The 18060-nt window shown below is 32.1% G+C and overlaps 2 protein-coding genes across 5 annotated transcripts; both read left to right on the forward strand.

The window, feature by feature from the left end:
- Positions 1-1838: 1838 nt before the first annotated feature.
- On the forward strand, positions 1839-8579 carry LOC144844774 (uncharacterized). Its single transcript, XM_078701835.1, has 8 exons — positions 1839-2047; positions 2569-2712; positions 4139-4351; positions 5209-5559; positions 5938-6042; positions 6405-6477; positions 7070-7101; positions 7305-8579. The coding sequence occupies exons 1-8, from the start codon at positions 1939-1941 to the stop codon at positions 7898-7900; spliced, it is 1623 nt and encodes a 540-aa protein (XP_078557961.1). The 5' UTR covers positions 1839-1938; the 3' UTR covers positions 7901-8579.
- Positions 8580-9530: 951 nt separating this feature from the next.
- On the forward strand, positions 9531-16128 carry LOC144844344 (uncharacterized). 4 transcript variants are annotated; one of them, XM_078701209.1, is made up of 9 exons: positions 9531-10086; positions 11095-11334; positions 12211-12609; positions 13214-13312; positions 13519-13911; positions 14178-14204; positions 14694-14768; positions 15028-15097; positions 15316-16128. In XM_078701209.1, exons 2-9 carry the CDS (start codon positions 11289-11291, stop codon positions 16106-16108), a joined length of 1902 nt encoding a protein of 633 aa, XP_078557335.1. In that variant the 5' UTR covers positions 9531-10086; positions 11095-11288; the 3' UTR covers positions 16109-16128. The 4 variants fall into 4 exon arrangements, with proteins under 4 accessions (XP_078557335.1, XP_078557336.1, XP_078557339.1 ...); XM_078701210.1 differs by having other exon boundaries at positions 9531-9773; XM_078701213.1 differs by having other exon boundaries at positions 9531-9773; positions 11098-11334.
- Positions 16129-18060: the final 1932 nt, after the last annotated feature.

Consider the following 18060-nt stretch of genomic DNA (forward strand, 5'->3'; position numbering starts at 1 on the left):
TAACTCGATAGCTGTAACAACAAAACAAAATCTTTTCAGGGAAAAGCCAGATTGATTATCAGAACATGAAACATGTTATTATCTAAAGCATCATGGCTCGTCATTAGAGGTTTCAACAATTTGCTGAGGTACAGTTACTTACCAAACTCCGAATTTCGAGGATGGAGTATGTGTCTTATCACCAGTATTCGGTCTGCTGTATTCAGTTGATTACAATGTTCTGTTTAATTATTGGGTCTTTGTGTCTGTTTTAGTCTGAAGGTTTCTATGCTACAGTGTACAGAAAGTGATACTGTAAACTGTTTATGCTCATATTGAAACTATCGATATGCAGATTATGTTTTTGAAACAAATAGACAAAAGGTTTCAATAAACATGTTGAGGTTTATAAATATAATGTAATCGTGACTAGGCCTAAACTCTTGCGTTGTTTAGATAGCAAAGTATAGCTAGGAGGTGACATTCGCTTGGCTTGTCTGAGTTTCAGACAAGTTTAATTTTATGATTATGGGGTATATGTGAGAATATTAGGTTATTTTCAAAAGAAAACTTACTTTAAAAAAGTGGGAAACAAAATCTATGGGATGCGAAAGATTGATTCAATCATATATACGTTTTTCAAGATTCTGAGTCAAAATTTTACATGATTAGTATTGCCATCGTTCTCATAATACCTAACATAAACTTAACATTGAGAGTATTGAATGTAGGCCACGTAGTTGTTTGTGATATTTTACTTCTTTTTTGATCCCAGAAACAGTTCTTATTTAATGTTACCATTTAAGTTATTGTAATTAATGTATGCTGTTTTTATTTCTTGAACTGTTTCTAAATAAATGTTGTTGTTGATTGTGAAATGTTTTGGCCTACCGAAAAATTGCATTTTTTACCTATGTCAAAGGTCAAATGCTCAAAAAGTGGAATTCAGTGACCCAAAACCTGTAGGCCTACATATACGAGCCTCGCGTCCTGGGACAGTAATTCTACCCCGTCAAAGGGTTAACAGTACGTCATTTTAAAAGTAATGATAAGATGACGAGAGCATGGATCTAGTCATTATTGTCTACAATGTTTAGATGACGAGATTAGAAGAGACGATAAGAATGACGATATCTCGTCATATCTATCTTTAGAAAGGATGATCAGAACGGTAGAACTATAACTACTTTGCGGAAGCTATCTGAGTATCACGATTACATATTTGTTAGACTGAAACGCTTAAAGCAAAGCACCTCTCACGTTAGATGAGATCAATCAATATGAAAACATGAGCATTGCTCATGGTAGGACCCGTAACACTAATTCTAACACAACACTAAATCAATACAAGGAGCCATCAGCATGATTGCTTATATTTCTCTGGTCCAATTAAAATATCAACAAACCAAGGATCAGGAATTTACAAATAGAGGGTTCTATTTTTAAATGAATTGAATTGAATTGAATTGAATCAATAAGTTGTGTTTGTATTAAACGGCGCTATAGGCCTACATTCCAAATAAAAGAAAAGTGAGTAGATAACAGAAAAAGGAAAATCATTTTGTATTTATTTTAACGCTGAAATAAAATGCTGTATGGTTGTTAACAATGGTCTTGTTATTATTATAGACATTACTCTGTTTTGAGACATTCGAACGTACTGATACAGACAGTCTAAAATCAAGGAAGAGTGACATTACATTACATAAAAGTGAATACAAGGTCAAGTACTCAGAAACAGGAAATAGGAAAGTTAAGCATTGACGAGTTGCGCCCTCATATCGTTAGAATTGAAGACAATTGAATTGAATACACATTATTTTCAAGGAGAGGAAAGTGACGAAAAGTAGTCAGCCTACTATATCTTCCTTAATTCGTCGATCGCACTCCTACTGGTAGTTATTGTTATTCTATCACAAATACACTGAATGCACTAAACTCGCGTTTTACGCTGACAGCATGTTTTCGGCATTTCCCAAAATATTTCATCAGTGGATAGGCATACACGTTATAATGGGCACTATAAATACTTGCATTGTTATAACAATGCTGATTCCATTTATTAGTGGTAGGTAATTTTATTTGTTGTATTTTTATTGAATATGAAAGGAAGGCAAATGAATGAATTTGATTTATTCAGGGAAGAGTGATATTACAATAATATGTCACTCTTCCCTGGTTTTATCTGAATCGAAATTGTTTAGTAGTTCATATATTTATTTTATTTTATAATACAAGTGAATGAAAGTGTGGTAAACACAGATTCGTTGGTGATAACGTGAGTTATAGGACTTAAATGTTTAACATATATTCGCAGCCTTCCGGACTGGTAAATTCAATATTGGCCATTTTCGTTTATTAGGCTCATTTTACATCTATACATTGTTTTTATTTCAATTCAATTAAACTATTTTGTGGACATAAGGTCCAGACCAACTCACTGTTGTTCTTCCCTGGGCTGGGGCCGATCGTAGGGTCGTGTGGCATTCATGTGTATGCCTACATTTATATGCAGAGCAGCATTATTAATTACATTCAAAATAAAATCTTTTAAAAAATCAATGTTTACAATGTTTACAACTATAACAGGTCAGATTGAAGGTGATGTTCGATTAATGCCGGAAGAATCAGACTATAACTTTGTACAAGTTTACCACGACAGCCAATGGGGAGCAGTATGTAGTGGTCAACAGTGGGATAGGAACGACGGTGACGTCATTTGCCGACAGTTGGGTTAGTATAATGTTAACTTGTCCTAGTTATATCTTTCTTAAATAGATGTGTTGATATATACCTCATAATGTAAAATATTGTAATTAACAATGATACCGTAAATCTTCTAATAGTAACCCACACTCTAATAGTAACCCCCTTCTAATTGTAACCCACCTTATAAGTCAATCTATAATAATAACCCACTACTCTAATAGTAACCCATGGGGGTTACTATTAGAGTCACAAAAACTTATGATGCAGCCGTATTTTGAAAATAAGGAGAATGCATGTTGATCTCGGGAGTGGGGGAGGATTGAGTGTTGTTGAGTTTAAAAAATAAAGTTAGAGTTCAACCAAATTTGTTTATTCCTACTGTTTTATTATTTTGCTATGAGTTGCTCACCGGAAAAGTTGGGGGTGGGTTTCAGGTGCCTAATTTAAGATTAGTAATAGTAACCCACTACTCTAATAGTAACCCCTCTTCTAATAGTAACCCACCCTAAAAACCAATCAAAGAATAACAACACAGGGTTTCAATTAGAAGATTTACGGTATATAGATATTAGGCTTATATAAATAAAATATATTTACTTTCAGTATTACCTTTTTATTATGCCCTTAGGCTATAACTCATAAAATCTATCATTTATTTAACTCAATATTGTATTGTCTGTATTATTTATTATTTAAATCAAAATCATAGTTAAAAACTGAATTAGATTTATAGAGCCATACAATGTATACAATGCATGAAAGCAGTAAAATAGATATTAATAAAAAAAAACATTAAACATCAATAAAATATACACATATGTCGAATTGGTGACACGTAAAATAATAACCGTACCATTTATATGTTCCAATAATAAAATTAAGATTTTACTGTACTAAATATGACGATGATGATTATTGAATTCCTCTACCATCAGCATAGTAATGAATAATAAACTTTAAGTAGGCTTATTGGTGCAATAATCGCAGTGGATTATTCTAAGCTGGTAAACAATGACGAACTGTTACCGCAGCTAATACCGTAAATACACCACAGGCCTATGATGTGCTTTGGTTGGCACAAATCTCAACTTATTCTACTATGAACATTGTTTTCAATGTAAAAATGAAATTGTACTCTAACAATAACTTTCATTCAACACATAAGCAAGAATGCTGCGGGGTCTAAATTAACACACAACCGTACGAGAATCGAGTGAAAATAAATGATAGTAAATCAGACTATCTATCCTCATCATCAAATAATGTTTTAAATTATCCCAGCTCCCAGCACGTGCACTTACTCTTTTATTCAGGTCGCAGAGAGGTAAAATTGACTACAAGACATCGTTCCTAGGACAAGAAACCATAATGGAGGAAGATATATTTTAGTAAATTAATGTTATGCTATTTCTATCTATGTCATTGTGACCCTTCTATAAATTTACTTTAGGACTAGGTAGAGCTCGGTACGTATTCACAGCATATGGACGAGACAGTAAATCAGTGTACAATAGTGTCAACGTGAGTCAAGGGGAGCCCATCTGGTTGGCTGATCTGCAATGTAATGGTAACGAAGATCGGGTAGCTGAATGCGAAAGACCAATTGAGTGGGGTTCACGCTCTCCAATATGCTACCGTGCTGGAATTGAATGCTCAAAAGCTGGTGAGTTATGGTATACAATAGAAACTTATTTCAATATTGTTTATATAGAAGTAAAGAAGGTTTGATGAAACTACTCAATCGGAGAATTTATTCAAAACAAACATTTGACCATGGTTCAGAGATTTACAGTATAAACCAACTAAAATAGAAATCTGCTTCATATACGCAACATATCTAACTATAATCATTATACCGGTATACTTTTGCATTATTTAGCTGTAATACATTTTATCATTCTGTGTAATCTTCTGGAAACGTTAAGTCGTTTTTTTTAAATATTTGAATTCAACATTCAATGTCCTGTGATCATACTTACGAATTCAAAAATATTTTTGTTTATTCTTCAAGCTGTAATTGCACAATATATTCTAGAGATTAATATAGTTTTGCTTCATGAGGACAATTGTCCGCAATGAGATCAACTCATGAGTCATCGACCAGTGTATTGTATACATAACTATTGTTGTTATATTATATGCAAGTCAGATATAAGTTTTAATCCACTTACAGTGTTCAATGAGGAGATTTAAAATATTTTGGAAACAAAGTAGTATTGAATGGTTTTTAGGAATTTCTTCTATTTTTTTAGGAACAATTATAAATAATATACAATTAGGCCTACATCTTACGTAGAAAACATTGTAGAAATGTAGGCTTATGTTGTTATTTTCAATAAACATAATTATTGCTTTACCAACAGTGAAACCTAGGCATTTGTTGGTTGTGTCAAATCAAATATTGATTAGATGACCCTTAATTTTATTATAACATTTCTTAATAATATTTTAAACATTGTTTCTTATATCTCTTGGTTAACACTATTTATTAAAACATATATTTATTTGCTGTGCTTCCAGAGAGCGAAAGTTACAGATACATGGGTTGTTACAACGATAACCTCGGTGGTGAGCCCTTGTTGAAGGGGTATGGATGCAATGTGAACAAAGACCCTAGATGCCATGAATTCGGGTGTCTTAACAGATGTGTTAACAGTCTGATGACAGTAGAGCTATGTGCCAACATTTGCTGTGATGAATTCAAATATTTTGGACTTGAATTTCGCAACGAGTGTTATTGCGGGCAAACAAATGTTTCGTATTACATGTATGGCCAGTCATCTGATGACAACTGCGTTGCTCCATGCAATGGAAACTCCTCCCAGAATTGTGGGAGTAATCAAGAGATAAGCCTATACGAATGTGGTCCCAGTAAGTAACACATCTGCCTATTTCGGGGAATTAGAATTATTTATTTGTGATGCGGGTCTACATACCTTCATGTTAAGAAGAAAGAAATAAGAAAATTACAATAAGGAGCTGTAATTTTCACAACTCGACGACCAGATCTTGAGGATGTCTTTCTGCAAATCCTCTAAAAATACGAGCATGCGCGCGCAGAATTACTTTTTTTAATCAACAAAGCTCCCTAACGTATGTAACCTTCACCCTTTCTTAGAAACGGTACACATGGACATTCAAATAACAGTTTTATATATATATTATTTGAAAAAAAAAATATTATCAATAATGAAATAGAAAATAAAATGTATTAAAATGTTTGTATTTTGTATTATTATTATTTTTTAGATTTAATGCCAGATATACTTGAGGAAACTAAGGTTAGTGATGCCACGCTTCCGCCATTATGGGGAAGTTCACCATCCGATAACGGACACTTCTTAAAACCGATAAGTAAGTTATTTTTCTTCTACATAAATTACACAAACTTCTCCATTTTCTAAAGTAAATTGTATAGTCCAAACGGGCGCATAAAAGGTAATCCATAAAGATAGTTTGTTTATAGTGGATATGGGCTTAACTCATCCTGTAATTAAGCTGTTCAATAGACTTAAAAGAAAAGTCACTAAATGTACACCAGCTGTGTTAATATTTTATTTCAAATCTTAATCTAGTTTTCTTCTTGATGTATATTGAGGTCAGTTTGAAGTCTGCTTACATAATGTTAATACTTCGCTTTGTGTGTTTTTGTTTTCAAATTTTTTTTTGTAAAGCATAATTATTAATCATCTTGTTTGTTTCTCTTTTTAAAATAGTTATGTACCTAATTATTGGTGGCGTGATTGGTCTTGCTATAATGATTATAATTGTCTATGCTGTTTACATGAGGTAATTATAGTATAATTTCCAGGTACTTTGAAAGGAAATTATACACATTGTCTTAATAGTTACACGATGGCTTGCTGGTTGTTGTCAAATACTGTCGACTCTATATTCAAATTCTGAAGTTATGGTTTTTTATGGCGTTTTGATTTTGGTACAGCTCAATTATATGTTTGACCGAAATGCTTATCTTTTTTACCAATATTAAGCCGAATCGTCATTTAGAACCACAATCTACCCTATAACTTCCGAGTTATGTATTTACTGTTGGATGGGTGTGTGAAAGGAGAAAATAAACCATAAAAATATATGAATGTCATAATTTCCGGACATGTTTAATGTCGATCGTTAAAGTTACGGGCAACATAGGCTTACATATAATTAAAATTATACATGACTTTTGTTATATTATTGCATTGAGATTCCAGAAATGTATACCTTTCTGCTGATTTCTCAAAAGTCACTCATGTTAGTGCTGAAATTACGTTTCATATTACTCATTGAATGTAAAATACAACATATAATTGTTAAATATTTTAATGTTGGTAAATTATAATATAGAATAACATCCATATTTTTTTTTATTATCTGGAAATAGGAAATCAAATCAATCTCATATGCGGCAAATTGGTAAGTATATTTTAGGATCTTAGTTTTGACAAACAAACAACAAACACACAAAAAATAAATAAATATCAAATAAGAATATAACCTCTTTGGCTGAGGTAATAAAGCCATGGTATTATGTAATAACATAAGTAAGTTTGTTTAAATTTCCAATGAGGTATATCGACAACTCACAACTTTCCATTAATCACACTATTTCGTTTTAGGTGATATATCGATATATTGCGAACCAGATCACATTCAACTACCAAATGGCACAGGAAATGTTGAAAAGTACCTGGAAGCAGAATACAATTTTATACCCGAGAGGCAAATTATAGAAGAAAAAGAGCATATGTATAAAGCGACATTACTTCCAAATGGCGCTATAACACCTTCAATCGTTAGGACTTCAGGGAGCGAGCCTGATGCTGAAGAAGAAGGCGCAATTGGATACGCCTCAGTTGCTGCTGACTGCAAAGATGACGAATATTGTGTACCAATTATTCCAGCTAAAACTGTTGTGCGCAAAGAAAAGAAACCAGTAGCGCCACCCCGACAGTCATCTCTAGAAAAAGGACAAAGGCACACAGCAAGCAACGATCCATTGTATGCTCAACCTAAAAAACTGTTAGTAGGTTTACCAAAGAAAACAGACAGTAAGATAGAATACTACGCAACTTCTGACGTAGTAACGAACGCAGATGAGAATGACGACATGAGGGATTACCGATATATGTCTTCATTAACGGATACTGGGTACACGAAACTTGATGATCAGGGAAGAGTGATGAATGAGGAATACGCGCATATTAAGGACTGAGATGATCAGATAAAGTAATGTCTGCTATCACAGACAATGTTACTTGCTTTTATACACCCATTCACAAATAGTTTCATGTCACACATGCATCATATTTTTACACGTCAACAAAGCAATTTTCAGATACTGTATGTTAATTATAAGTATAGCCATATGCTTTCTACCTGCAAAACGGCTCTGTGGACTTTGTAAAAAAGTGAGCAATGCACAAAGCTCGTTAATGTTTCAAAATATTGTACACACCAGAACAAAGTTGGTTGATGATGAAACCTAACAAAAAAAATATAAAATGTTTGTTGTTGCGTGCTATATGGTAGAAATTGAACTATGTATAGGCATAGACATCGAAATATGTCAAACATTTTACAATGCAAATTATAATAGTATTATACCAAAACGTGAATGAATGCATTAATGAAGATGTATACTACTAGTTCTTCTTTGGCTCAGTCAGCAAATAAGACAAAAATTTGATTATGAAGATGCTACTTTTTGTTTGCATTCTAGTTACACCACAGTCTTAATTTATCACGTATGATGCATTTAACCTTAGTTGCATATTTTACACAATACTACATACTTTTATAACGTTATAAGGGGTGGAATGTAGGCCTATGTCTGTAGGTATGGCTATTTCGGCTATCATTTTATATCTGTAGGTCTATTTTATTTATGTCTTATGTTCACATTGTTTTAAATTTGTTATATTTTATTTGTAAAGTTTACACAATTATATCATTTTCATTATTGTTTTTATTAATATTTTGAATGTGTACACTGTAGCAATAAATACCATTACAAATATTGATATTATTGTTTCTGTCAATTTTTAGAAGTATTATAATTAATAAAATTGTGATTATTCTCAAGATAAATACGTTGAAATTATTACATATCAATTAATAATATAATATTATCAATTAAAATAACATTATCTTTCATAAGATGATTTCATCATAAACAAATTCGATTTAAATAGGCCTACACTATCACAACTTCATAAAACTACAAATATAAACACATGACCGGTCTTGATTCTATCGAAGGTTTGAACAGCAAATACTAGGCCTATACTCACAATGAAAGGACTATTTAAGTCATTGCGTCGTCGTTACTTAAACTCTATTAACCGTGTGGATTTTGTCAATGTTCTGTTTTGTATGTATTTATATAAAGGTTTCCATTCCTCCTGTCCGGTCTCTTAATTTTCGTCGAAACCTCAAAGCTAACGTATAGAGTAAGAGTCATATATTCTAGTTTGCTTTTTAGAGTAGCATATACACTGCATTGTAATGAATCAAATGTTTGAAAACTAAAATATTGTTCAAAAATAATTGCTAAATAGGCTTTCAAAAATAGATCATTTCAAACTTCAGCATTAGTAATGTAACATACGACGCCTAAACGTATATTTTAACTATTATTATTTTATGATTACTTTATGAATATGCAATTTAATAGCTTATAATACCCAATTCCTTGTTTGCTTCGATCATTTTCTTATTGTTTGTGTTGTGACGTCTATAGTCTTTTTGTGGTACGCAATGACTTATTTGCATATTTTCCACCTGTGGGTTGGTTGAAATAGACGAGGTATTTGTAAATGCAGGGAGTTCCGGCCAGGCGGTTGTGCACAACGAATGAATAAAGTGAACGGTACCGAGTAATGTGTTGCGTATATTTATTGTCTAAGCATAACATTTGTACCCGTTTCTATGTAAATAGTCTTACGATTAGGCTACATTTTTTCCCGATGCAAGCTCAATGTTATATCTACACTGTAGAAGACACGACAACATAGGCTGTGTGCTTATTGACCGACACTGTTGGCAGACACGATGCCGTACTATACGACAATAGGCCGAATTTTTCTGTAAGATATTATGATGTTGTAATGAAACTGTTCCTGATGTGAACATTTATTGTTTGGAAACTGATGTAATTATGATGATCATTTAGGAAGTGAACTACAATATTAAATCTTCAAGACGTATGCGTCAATCACTAATTTGTTACACAGGAGACTTTCTGACAAAACACAAACCGCACAAACAAATAGATGGAAGTCGACATGTTTCAAAACTTAATCTCTGGGTTATTTTTCGATTGTTGGAATAATACAGATATTTGCTTTCTCAAACAATAACAGACGCTAATGACAACCATGGCCTCATGTGGAAACAATCGTAATCGCATACTTCCTTTTTGTAGAAAAACAAGAACTATTATTATATATAGTCAATAGTTATATAACAGCGCCCCCATATCTAATTACGATCCCCTTGATGATTCATAAGTGGATTATGATGGAGTGGTAACTTAATATTTCCTTCCGAACTTACCTCAATCAAAGACTCATCCAAAATAAATATAGATTACTCCATGGAAGTATAAATACCTCCATGATTATTCCATTGTAAACTATATAATAGTTCTGTACACATAAAAAGAAAAACAAAAGCACACTCATTTTATAATTTGCATCTATTAAAGACGGAAAACTGATACCATCTAGTGAGGCCAGACAATTGAGTATTTATTAGACAGTTATGAGAGTTATACAATTTTCGTTTAAAATCGTATTCATCTTAAACCATTAAAACACAATTCATTGTAAATTATAGAGTTTCGGAGAAAAATTCCAAATCAGACGTTTATACGGCATATAAACGATCTATAAGACCGTTAGTTAGGAAACAATTCACATAACTACTTACAGTGTCTTTCATAGTGTCTTATTTTGGTTATGCGGTCCGTGACATATTACACATTTAATCTCAATTAATCTCTAATTAATTAACAAAAACCAAATCCGTACTTTAAAATCGATCTAAAAGTGTTTTTTCTAAGAACCTAACCGACTTTAAGTTGCTGACTCATAATCTGTTTATACCAAACGAGAGTACACTGTCAATTTTAAATACATTTATTTATAAATCTAAAATTACTAAAGATATGTTTGTCTTCTAATAATAATACTGTAAGCCCATTATTGTTACATAATAATGTATTGTTACATAATAGATATTCAATTAGATCAAAAAATGGATTTAAAGTATTTTTATTTTGGTCAATAATGAAATCAATATTTGTTGTTTTTTCGGAAGTGAATGAACTAAAAACTACAAAATTGCACAATCAAAGTTTGATTTTATTTATCTTTATTTTTCATGGGAAAATTACATCTATAAAAGAAGAAAGTCAGTCGCTCAACAAACAATTGTACAAACATATGTCCTAATCCGCTTGACCTCAAAGGGATATAATATTCGAACAATCGTCGTTCACCGGAATTTGCATTGTAAGCCGAGTGACACAGAAATCCTCCGAAGCATAAATATATATCTACTCGAGATGGGGCGTATTTACTTCCACTTCAGTAGGAATTATGATACGATATCGGATAACTCTTTTCTTGCTCTGTATTGTTAAAGGTAAGAGAGAATAGAATTGTCGAATTATATAAGCTAATTGAACAATAGAAATACTTTATAGGTTTGTTATTAATTTAAAGAATGTCTGGGTATAAATCTCTATTGTATGTTTATTTTGAGTAAATTACCAGAAATTGGGTACAAGGAGATGCATTTTGTTTTTATAGATTTACAATAATCATTTGAGCATTCTTATTTTTCTTTTGTAGCATAATAATCAACTTTATTTGTACCTTATAACACATTCCCACTGTTCGTACAGTGTATGTATTATATTAACAATTAAAAAAAAATTAGATCGGTTTGATGATTCAAAATATTTTGTTAGTTTCTATAAAAGCCTTTCGATTTTCATACCAAGAGTACATTGGCAATTTAAGTTACTTGCCGCACTCTACATTCATTTATCAATCTAAAGTCATCAAATAAACCAAAAACAAATAGCTTAACAGACTGGTGTGGTAAACATTTAAGTTGAATTATTAAGCCATTCTACGTTATATGATTGTGGTTAAAATCTACTAGCATAATGTATTATACTACTACGTTTCTCCATTCAAAAATTCTCATTTATTCAATTCATTTGAACAGACCTGTTATTAGTACTATTATTTGACACCTCGTATTTTATTTATATTTATTACTGAAACAATTGTGGAATCAAGTATGTTTGTAAAGTACACTTATTCTAAATTTTTGAAAAGAAATGGGCACACTCATTCATTCCTTACAGACATACAGATTCTTTAACACATTCTATACAGATGCATTCTACCTTCCATATTCTATGAAGATCTTAAATGTACGTAGATACAGCATTATAAAATACATTATCGAAATAATAAATGTGATAATAACGTTCATTGTCTTTAATAGTACTCAGCTGCAATGTTGGCCGGATTAAGATCAACAATTCATGCTATGATTTTGTTAAGCCAGAACAAAACCTTACTTGGATGGACGCTCTCAAAGGTTGTATAGACTCCGGTGGAACTTTAGCCAGTTTTGAAACAGATTCGGAGCAAGATGCGGTGAGGAATCACCGATATGCACTATATAGAACCGAAGAGAAGTTTTATATTGGTCTCTATAGTCAGGGAATTACTCCGATGTGGGTGTCTGGGGAATATTTGTCGTCAGATAGATGGAGCTTAAAATCAGCACCACAAGGAGATCATTCTTGCGAAGGAACAGTATTGGACATTTCAGATAATAATTGGCTTCGAGTAATGTGTACTGTTCGGTACCACAACATTGGGTATATATGCGAGTACGGTAAATACATATCTTGTAAATTATTTTGAACTTAATTAAAATCGAAAAGCAATCGCAAGGCAACATGATTGGAAATCACCACTTTAAAAATCCCTTAGTTTAATGAGGTTTATCAGTATCACTGTTTTGAATATAAAAATAAATTGAACACATCACACTTGCATTAATGTTCAAGTATATACCACCAATCTACATCTACATTACATACGATGAAACTGGTAGATTCTAAAAAAACAAAAATTCTACAATAGATAAATATGATTGATTCGAATGCTGAAAGATAAAATACATAAAATACTATACAAATCATACTGTCAAATTATTGAAACATTGCTCTCATTCGGAACATGATCTTATATTTGCGTCGAGCATAACTCATCGGCGAAGGTTCCGTATTTTTTTTTTGAAAAAATGTCTCTGACGGGATAATAAGGGATTATTTTAATGTAGTGATTTCCAATCATGTTGCCTTGCCATTGCTTTTAAATTAAGTACTATACAACCTAAAACAAGGCTGAGAATGCTGTTTAATTAAAATTTATCTTATTTGATATAGGCTACATAGGTTACACTTTTTTGTATGATAGTTTTATAATTATTTTAGGAACACCGGCATTGACATCCACACATCTTCCTGTGTTATACCCGACAAAACAACTAACTACAGTTGAAGAAACACAGAAAACAAAAAATGACTTAACTGGTAAATATTCACTTTATGTAAATTTGAGAATACTGTGAAATACAACAACATATATTGAGATATATTGCTACCAACAATGCCTACATACTAAAAAATGACACATTATGCTTTTACTATTTCAATTCATTAGACTCTAAATAGAATCGTTTTTGATTGTGTTACGTAGTAGAATGAAATACAAATTTCTTTTTTACACAATATTACAGCGCTTTGTCCCTCGGATCGTTTTGTTCATGGAAATTCCTGTTACGAGTTTGTAGAAGATCCTAACACCTACAATTGGACATACGCTGTCAAATCCTGCTCATCAAAAGGCGGTCAACTTGTAAGTCTGGAAACTGAAGAAGAAAACGATGCATTAATCAACAGTCTTAAAACAAACTACCTTTATAAAGAGCTATATATTGGTCTTAGACTCCCAAAAAATGAAGAAAACGCCAGGTGGTTATCAGGAGCACCTCTTACGTACAATCGTCATGGAGCGGGAGCATCAAATTTCAGATGTACTACAATATTTGCCTTCCAGTCAGTATGGTTTTCTAGACCTTGTGATGCCGGGATACCCTTTGGACACGGGTACATATGCGAATATACTAGAGGTGTGGTGTCATTTATTATCTCACTATGTAATGACATCAATGATAATCAATAATAGTAACAATACATTCATATTTTCAAGACTAAGATACGAACATCTTTTTTTGCGAATTATTCATTTAAAATATTAAAAAAGCTTGTTTTATTAATTAGTTCTCTTAAATCATTAACAATCGACATTGAAGTTTTGCAAACTGATACTTCAAATGAAATGAAATTGATTACTACTTAAATGATTTTAACATTGACATTTTATTATTTTTTTCAGAATCTAAGACTAACCCTGTAACTTCAGGTAAGCTATCGATAAAAATATCATTATATTACATTATATTCAGTTGCGTTTTAAATGCTTTATTTGTCCATTATCATCATAAGATAACAATAGAAATTCTTCTTAAACAAAACATTCCTTTTATTTCTAGCTATAAATTCATAATTCGGATTATTTCGACACAAGAATACAATACAATTTTCATTTTTTCAAGATTTAAAGATAATCAAAACATAGTTGAAAATTATTATCATTCATATTTTGTTTTTCAAATTCTTGTTCTTTAATTACAGCAACATCAGGAAACAGTTAAATAGTAAACTTACAGTACAGATAAATAATGATACACGTATTATATTTTATCCATATATGGTAATGCAACTTAAATAGTATCGATCATTCGTTTTGGCAATATCAGATGTCAGGCATTCCGATTAACTCATGACTTACCGTTTTTGACTCACAATTGTGTCATCATTTACACCATATTTATTGACATAATGTTTTCAGGAAGTTCTGACTTTACTGCTAACGTCACAAGTATACAGCAAATTAAGAAAGGTGACGACAACACATTGAATATAGGTAGGCCTAAAGCTTTCTCATGTTAATCACTGTATTTTTCTGTTACCAGAGTAGGCCTACAAAGCGATACAATAGGCCTATGGATTACAAATATCATTGCTGACATCGATGTTCTTGCTCAGTGTCTATGGGAGGGAAGTTTGTTACCTACTTTACAAGTAATTTACGTTTCGGCTACGCAATGAATCACCAGTATATTCTTGATATATTTGTAATTGTGTAATTCTACCATCAATACAATGTATGTCTTATTTTACAGGTGTTTTAATTTCGGTTATTATTGTATTGTTTATCCTGGTATTGGTGGTAATTGCTCTGTTATGGAGGAGGTAAGTATCAATCAAAAGTATAAAGCGTGACCAAGAAGACATTATTTATTTTAGCAGCCTTGTTTGTCCCCTCTCCAACTCGTTGTTATGTCGTGAATAATCAGAAACGATGGAGCTATAGAAGTAAAGAATTAAAAACGTTGATATTTTCGTTTTGTATTATGTTTTATTTTTTGGTTATCAAATAGAAACATTCAAGGTTGATAATTTTCTTTTAGGAGCAAGATCAGAAAGCAACATATTACGTCACCTCAGGAAATGCCATCGACAGCGTTTACAGGCGGAACCAATGAATACATTGCTAAGGAAGGGGTTTCAGTGCCAGTTTATATGCAACTTGAAACTCCAGATATTATTAGAGAAACACCAAACACTGGTTTAGAAATTAACATCAATCCAAGATGCAAATCAGTAAACCAAGTGAATCAGGAATTAGAGGGGAGATATTACGAAATTCAACAATTACATCCAACAGAAACAGATCTCCCTAAAGAAAGATTCAGTAGTAAAAATATTTCTAGAGCAAAGACTGTTTTTCGATTGAGTGGTAGGAAGAGATTTGAAGACAAGAAGCAAAGTCAAACAGAAATTAAAAGCAATCGACCTAAAACTTGTAAACCTCAGTATATTGCAGGACAAGAAAGAACATTCTACGCACACTCGAACTTGGGCTTCACTTCCAACACTTGTACCTTACCAAAGCAAGGTTCATGTTCTGTAGAGAGCGAACATTTATACAACAAACCAGTCTATGACGTTTGCGGACCTGCGCAATGTGGTGCTGAACAGATATATACACTTCCGTGCACTGAAACACTTTCCAATAAACAACATTCTACCAACTTTGAAACTGAACATTATTATTCTTCAATGACTGATCCAGATAATGAACAGTCTGTCCAATCAAATGGAGTCTATTTTGTTTTGGAAAAGCCAGACAATGGTGAGAAAGCAGATTATGGAACATTAAGCAAAGAAGTTGAAAATGAAATTTACGAAAGCGGTTCCTAACTGTTCTTAATATTAACACTTTTACTAAAAACAAATACATGATTTAATTTTCGATGAAGCACGCACTTCATCAATGACTTTTAAGCAATTCGACTTCCTTGCCTATCTCGTGTATAAAGAAGTTAAAAATGTCTCCAGGAGAAGTTATCATGTACCCTTTGGGTATATATTTTTAACCAGTGTTTTTATACTATAATACGATTAACTGTGGTAACATTTGCATAACATATCTCGTATATACATTTTATATACAAATTATGCCGCCATTACATAAAAACAAGCAAAAAATAAGCAAATATTCGTGGGACACCCGATAAAACATGAAGACAATCAAAGACAAATGACCATCAATAATACTTTTCTGAAAGCGATCATATAAATACCTTTTAATGAACGAAATAATATTAAAATTAAACCCAAATTAGTAAGTTTATATTGAAGAACTCTATTATGCCTATAATACGTTGGTCATGTATTTGTAAATGTACAGTAAATTTCGACATTTTTAAAATCAAATTAATATGCACTAATATTGCTATATGTGTAAGTATAATGTCATATCATCATCTTATAGTGTAATGGGACCACTCTATGTCGAAAATAAAAGGATAGAAATTTCGGAAATTTTCGTGAAAATCTCTGTGTTATTGTACAGGATTTTTTGAAAAATCACCCAAATTTTGACCTTTTTTAAATTCTATTAATATGCACTAATATTGCTATATGTGCACGTATAGTGCCATAGGATCATCTTATTGTGTCATGGGACCACTTTATGTTGAAAAATAAAAAGCTCGAAATTTTGTCATTTTTCGAGAAAATCCCTGAACTATAATAGTACAGGGATTTTTTGCAAAATCACCTAAATTTCGATCCAATTAATATGCACTAATATTGCTATATGTGCACGTATAGTGCCATAAGATCATCTTATAGTGTCATGGGACCACTTTATGTCGAAAAATAAAAAGGTCGAAATTTGGTCATTTTTCGAGAAAATCCCTGAACTAATAGTACAGGGATTTTTTGCAAAATCACCCAAATTTCGACCTTTTTAAAAATCCTATTAATATGCACTAATATTGCTATATGTGCACGTATAGTGCCATAGGATCATCTTATAATGTCATGGGGCCACTTTATGTCGAAAAATAAAAAGGTCGAAATTTGGTCATTTTTCGAGAAAATCCATGTTCAGGTATTTTTTGCAAAAGCACCCAAATTTTGACCCTTTTAAAATCAAATTAATATGCACTAATATTGCTATATGTGCACATATAGTGCCATAGGATCATCTTATAGTGTCATGGGATAACTTTATGGCCTAAAATAAAAAGGTCGAAATTTTGGTCATTTTTTCGAGAAAATCCCTGTACTATAGTTCAGGGATTTTTTGCAAAATCACCCAAATTTCGACCTTTTTAAAATCAAATTATTATGCACTAATATTGCTATATGTGCACGTATAGTGCCATAGGATCATCTTATAGTGTCATGGGACCACTTTATGTCGATAAATAAAAAGGTCGAAATTTGGTCATTTTTCGAGAAAATCCCTGAACTATAGTACAGGGATTTTGTGCAAAATCACCCAAATTTCGTCCTTTTTAAATATCCTATCAATATGCACTAATATTGCTATATGTGCACGTATAGTGCCATAGGATCATCTTATAGTGTCATGGGACCACTTTATGTCGAAAAATAAAAAGGTCGAAATTTGGTCATTTTTTCGAGAAAATCCCTGTACTATAGTTCAGGGATTTTCTGCAAAATCACCCAAATTTCGACCTTTTTAAAATCAAATTAATATGCACTAATATTGCTATATGTGCACGTATAGTGCCATAGGATCATCTTATAGTATCATGGGACCACTTTATGTCGAAAAATAAAAAGGTCAACATTTAGCCATTTTTCGAGAAAATCCCTGAACTATAGTACAGGGATTT

The sequence above is a fragment of the Antedon bifida genome, chromosome 6 (assembly GCF_963402885.1).
Source record: "Antedon bifida chromosome 6, ecAntBifi1.1, whole genome shotgun sequence".
Classification (NCBI taxonomy): domain Eukaryota; kingdom Metazoa; phylum Echinodermata; class Crinoidea; order Comatulida; family Antedonidae; genus Antedon; species Antedon bifida.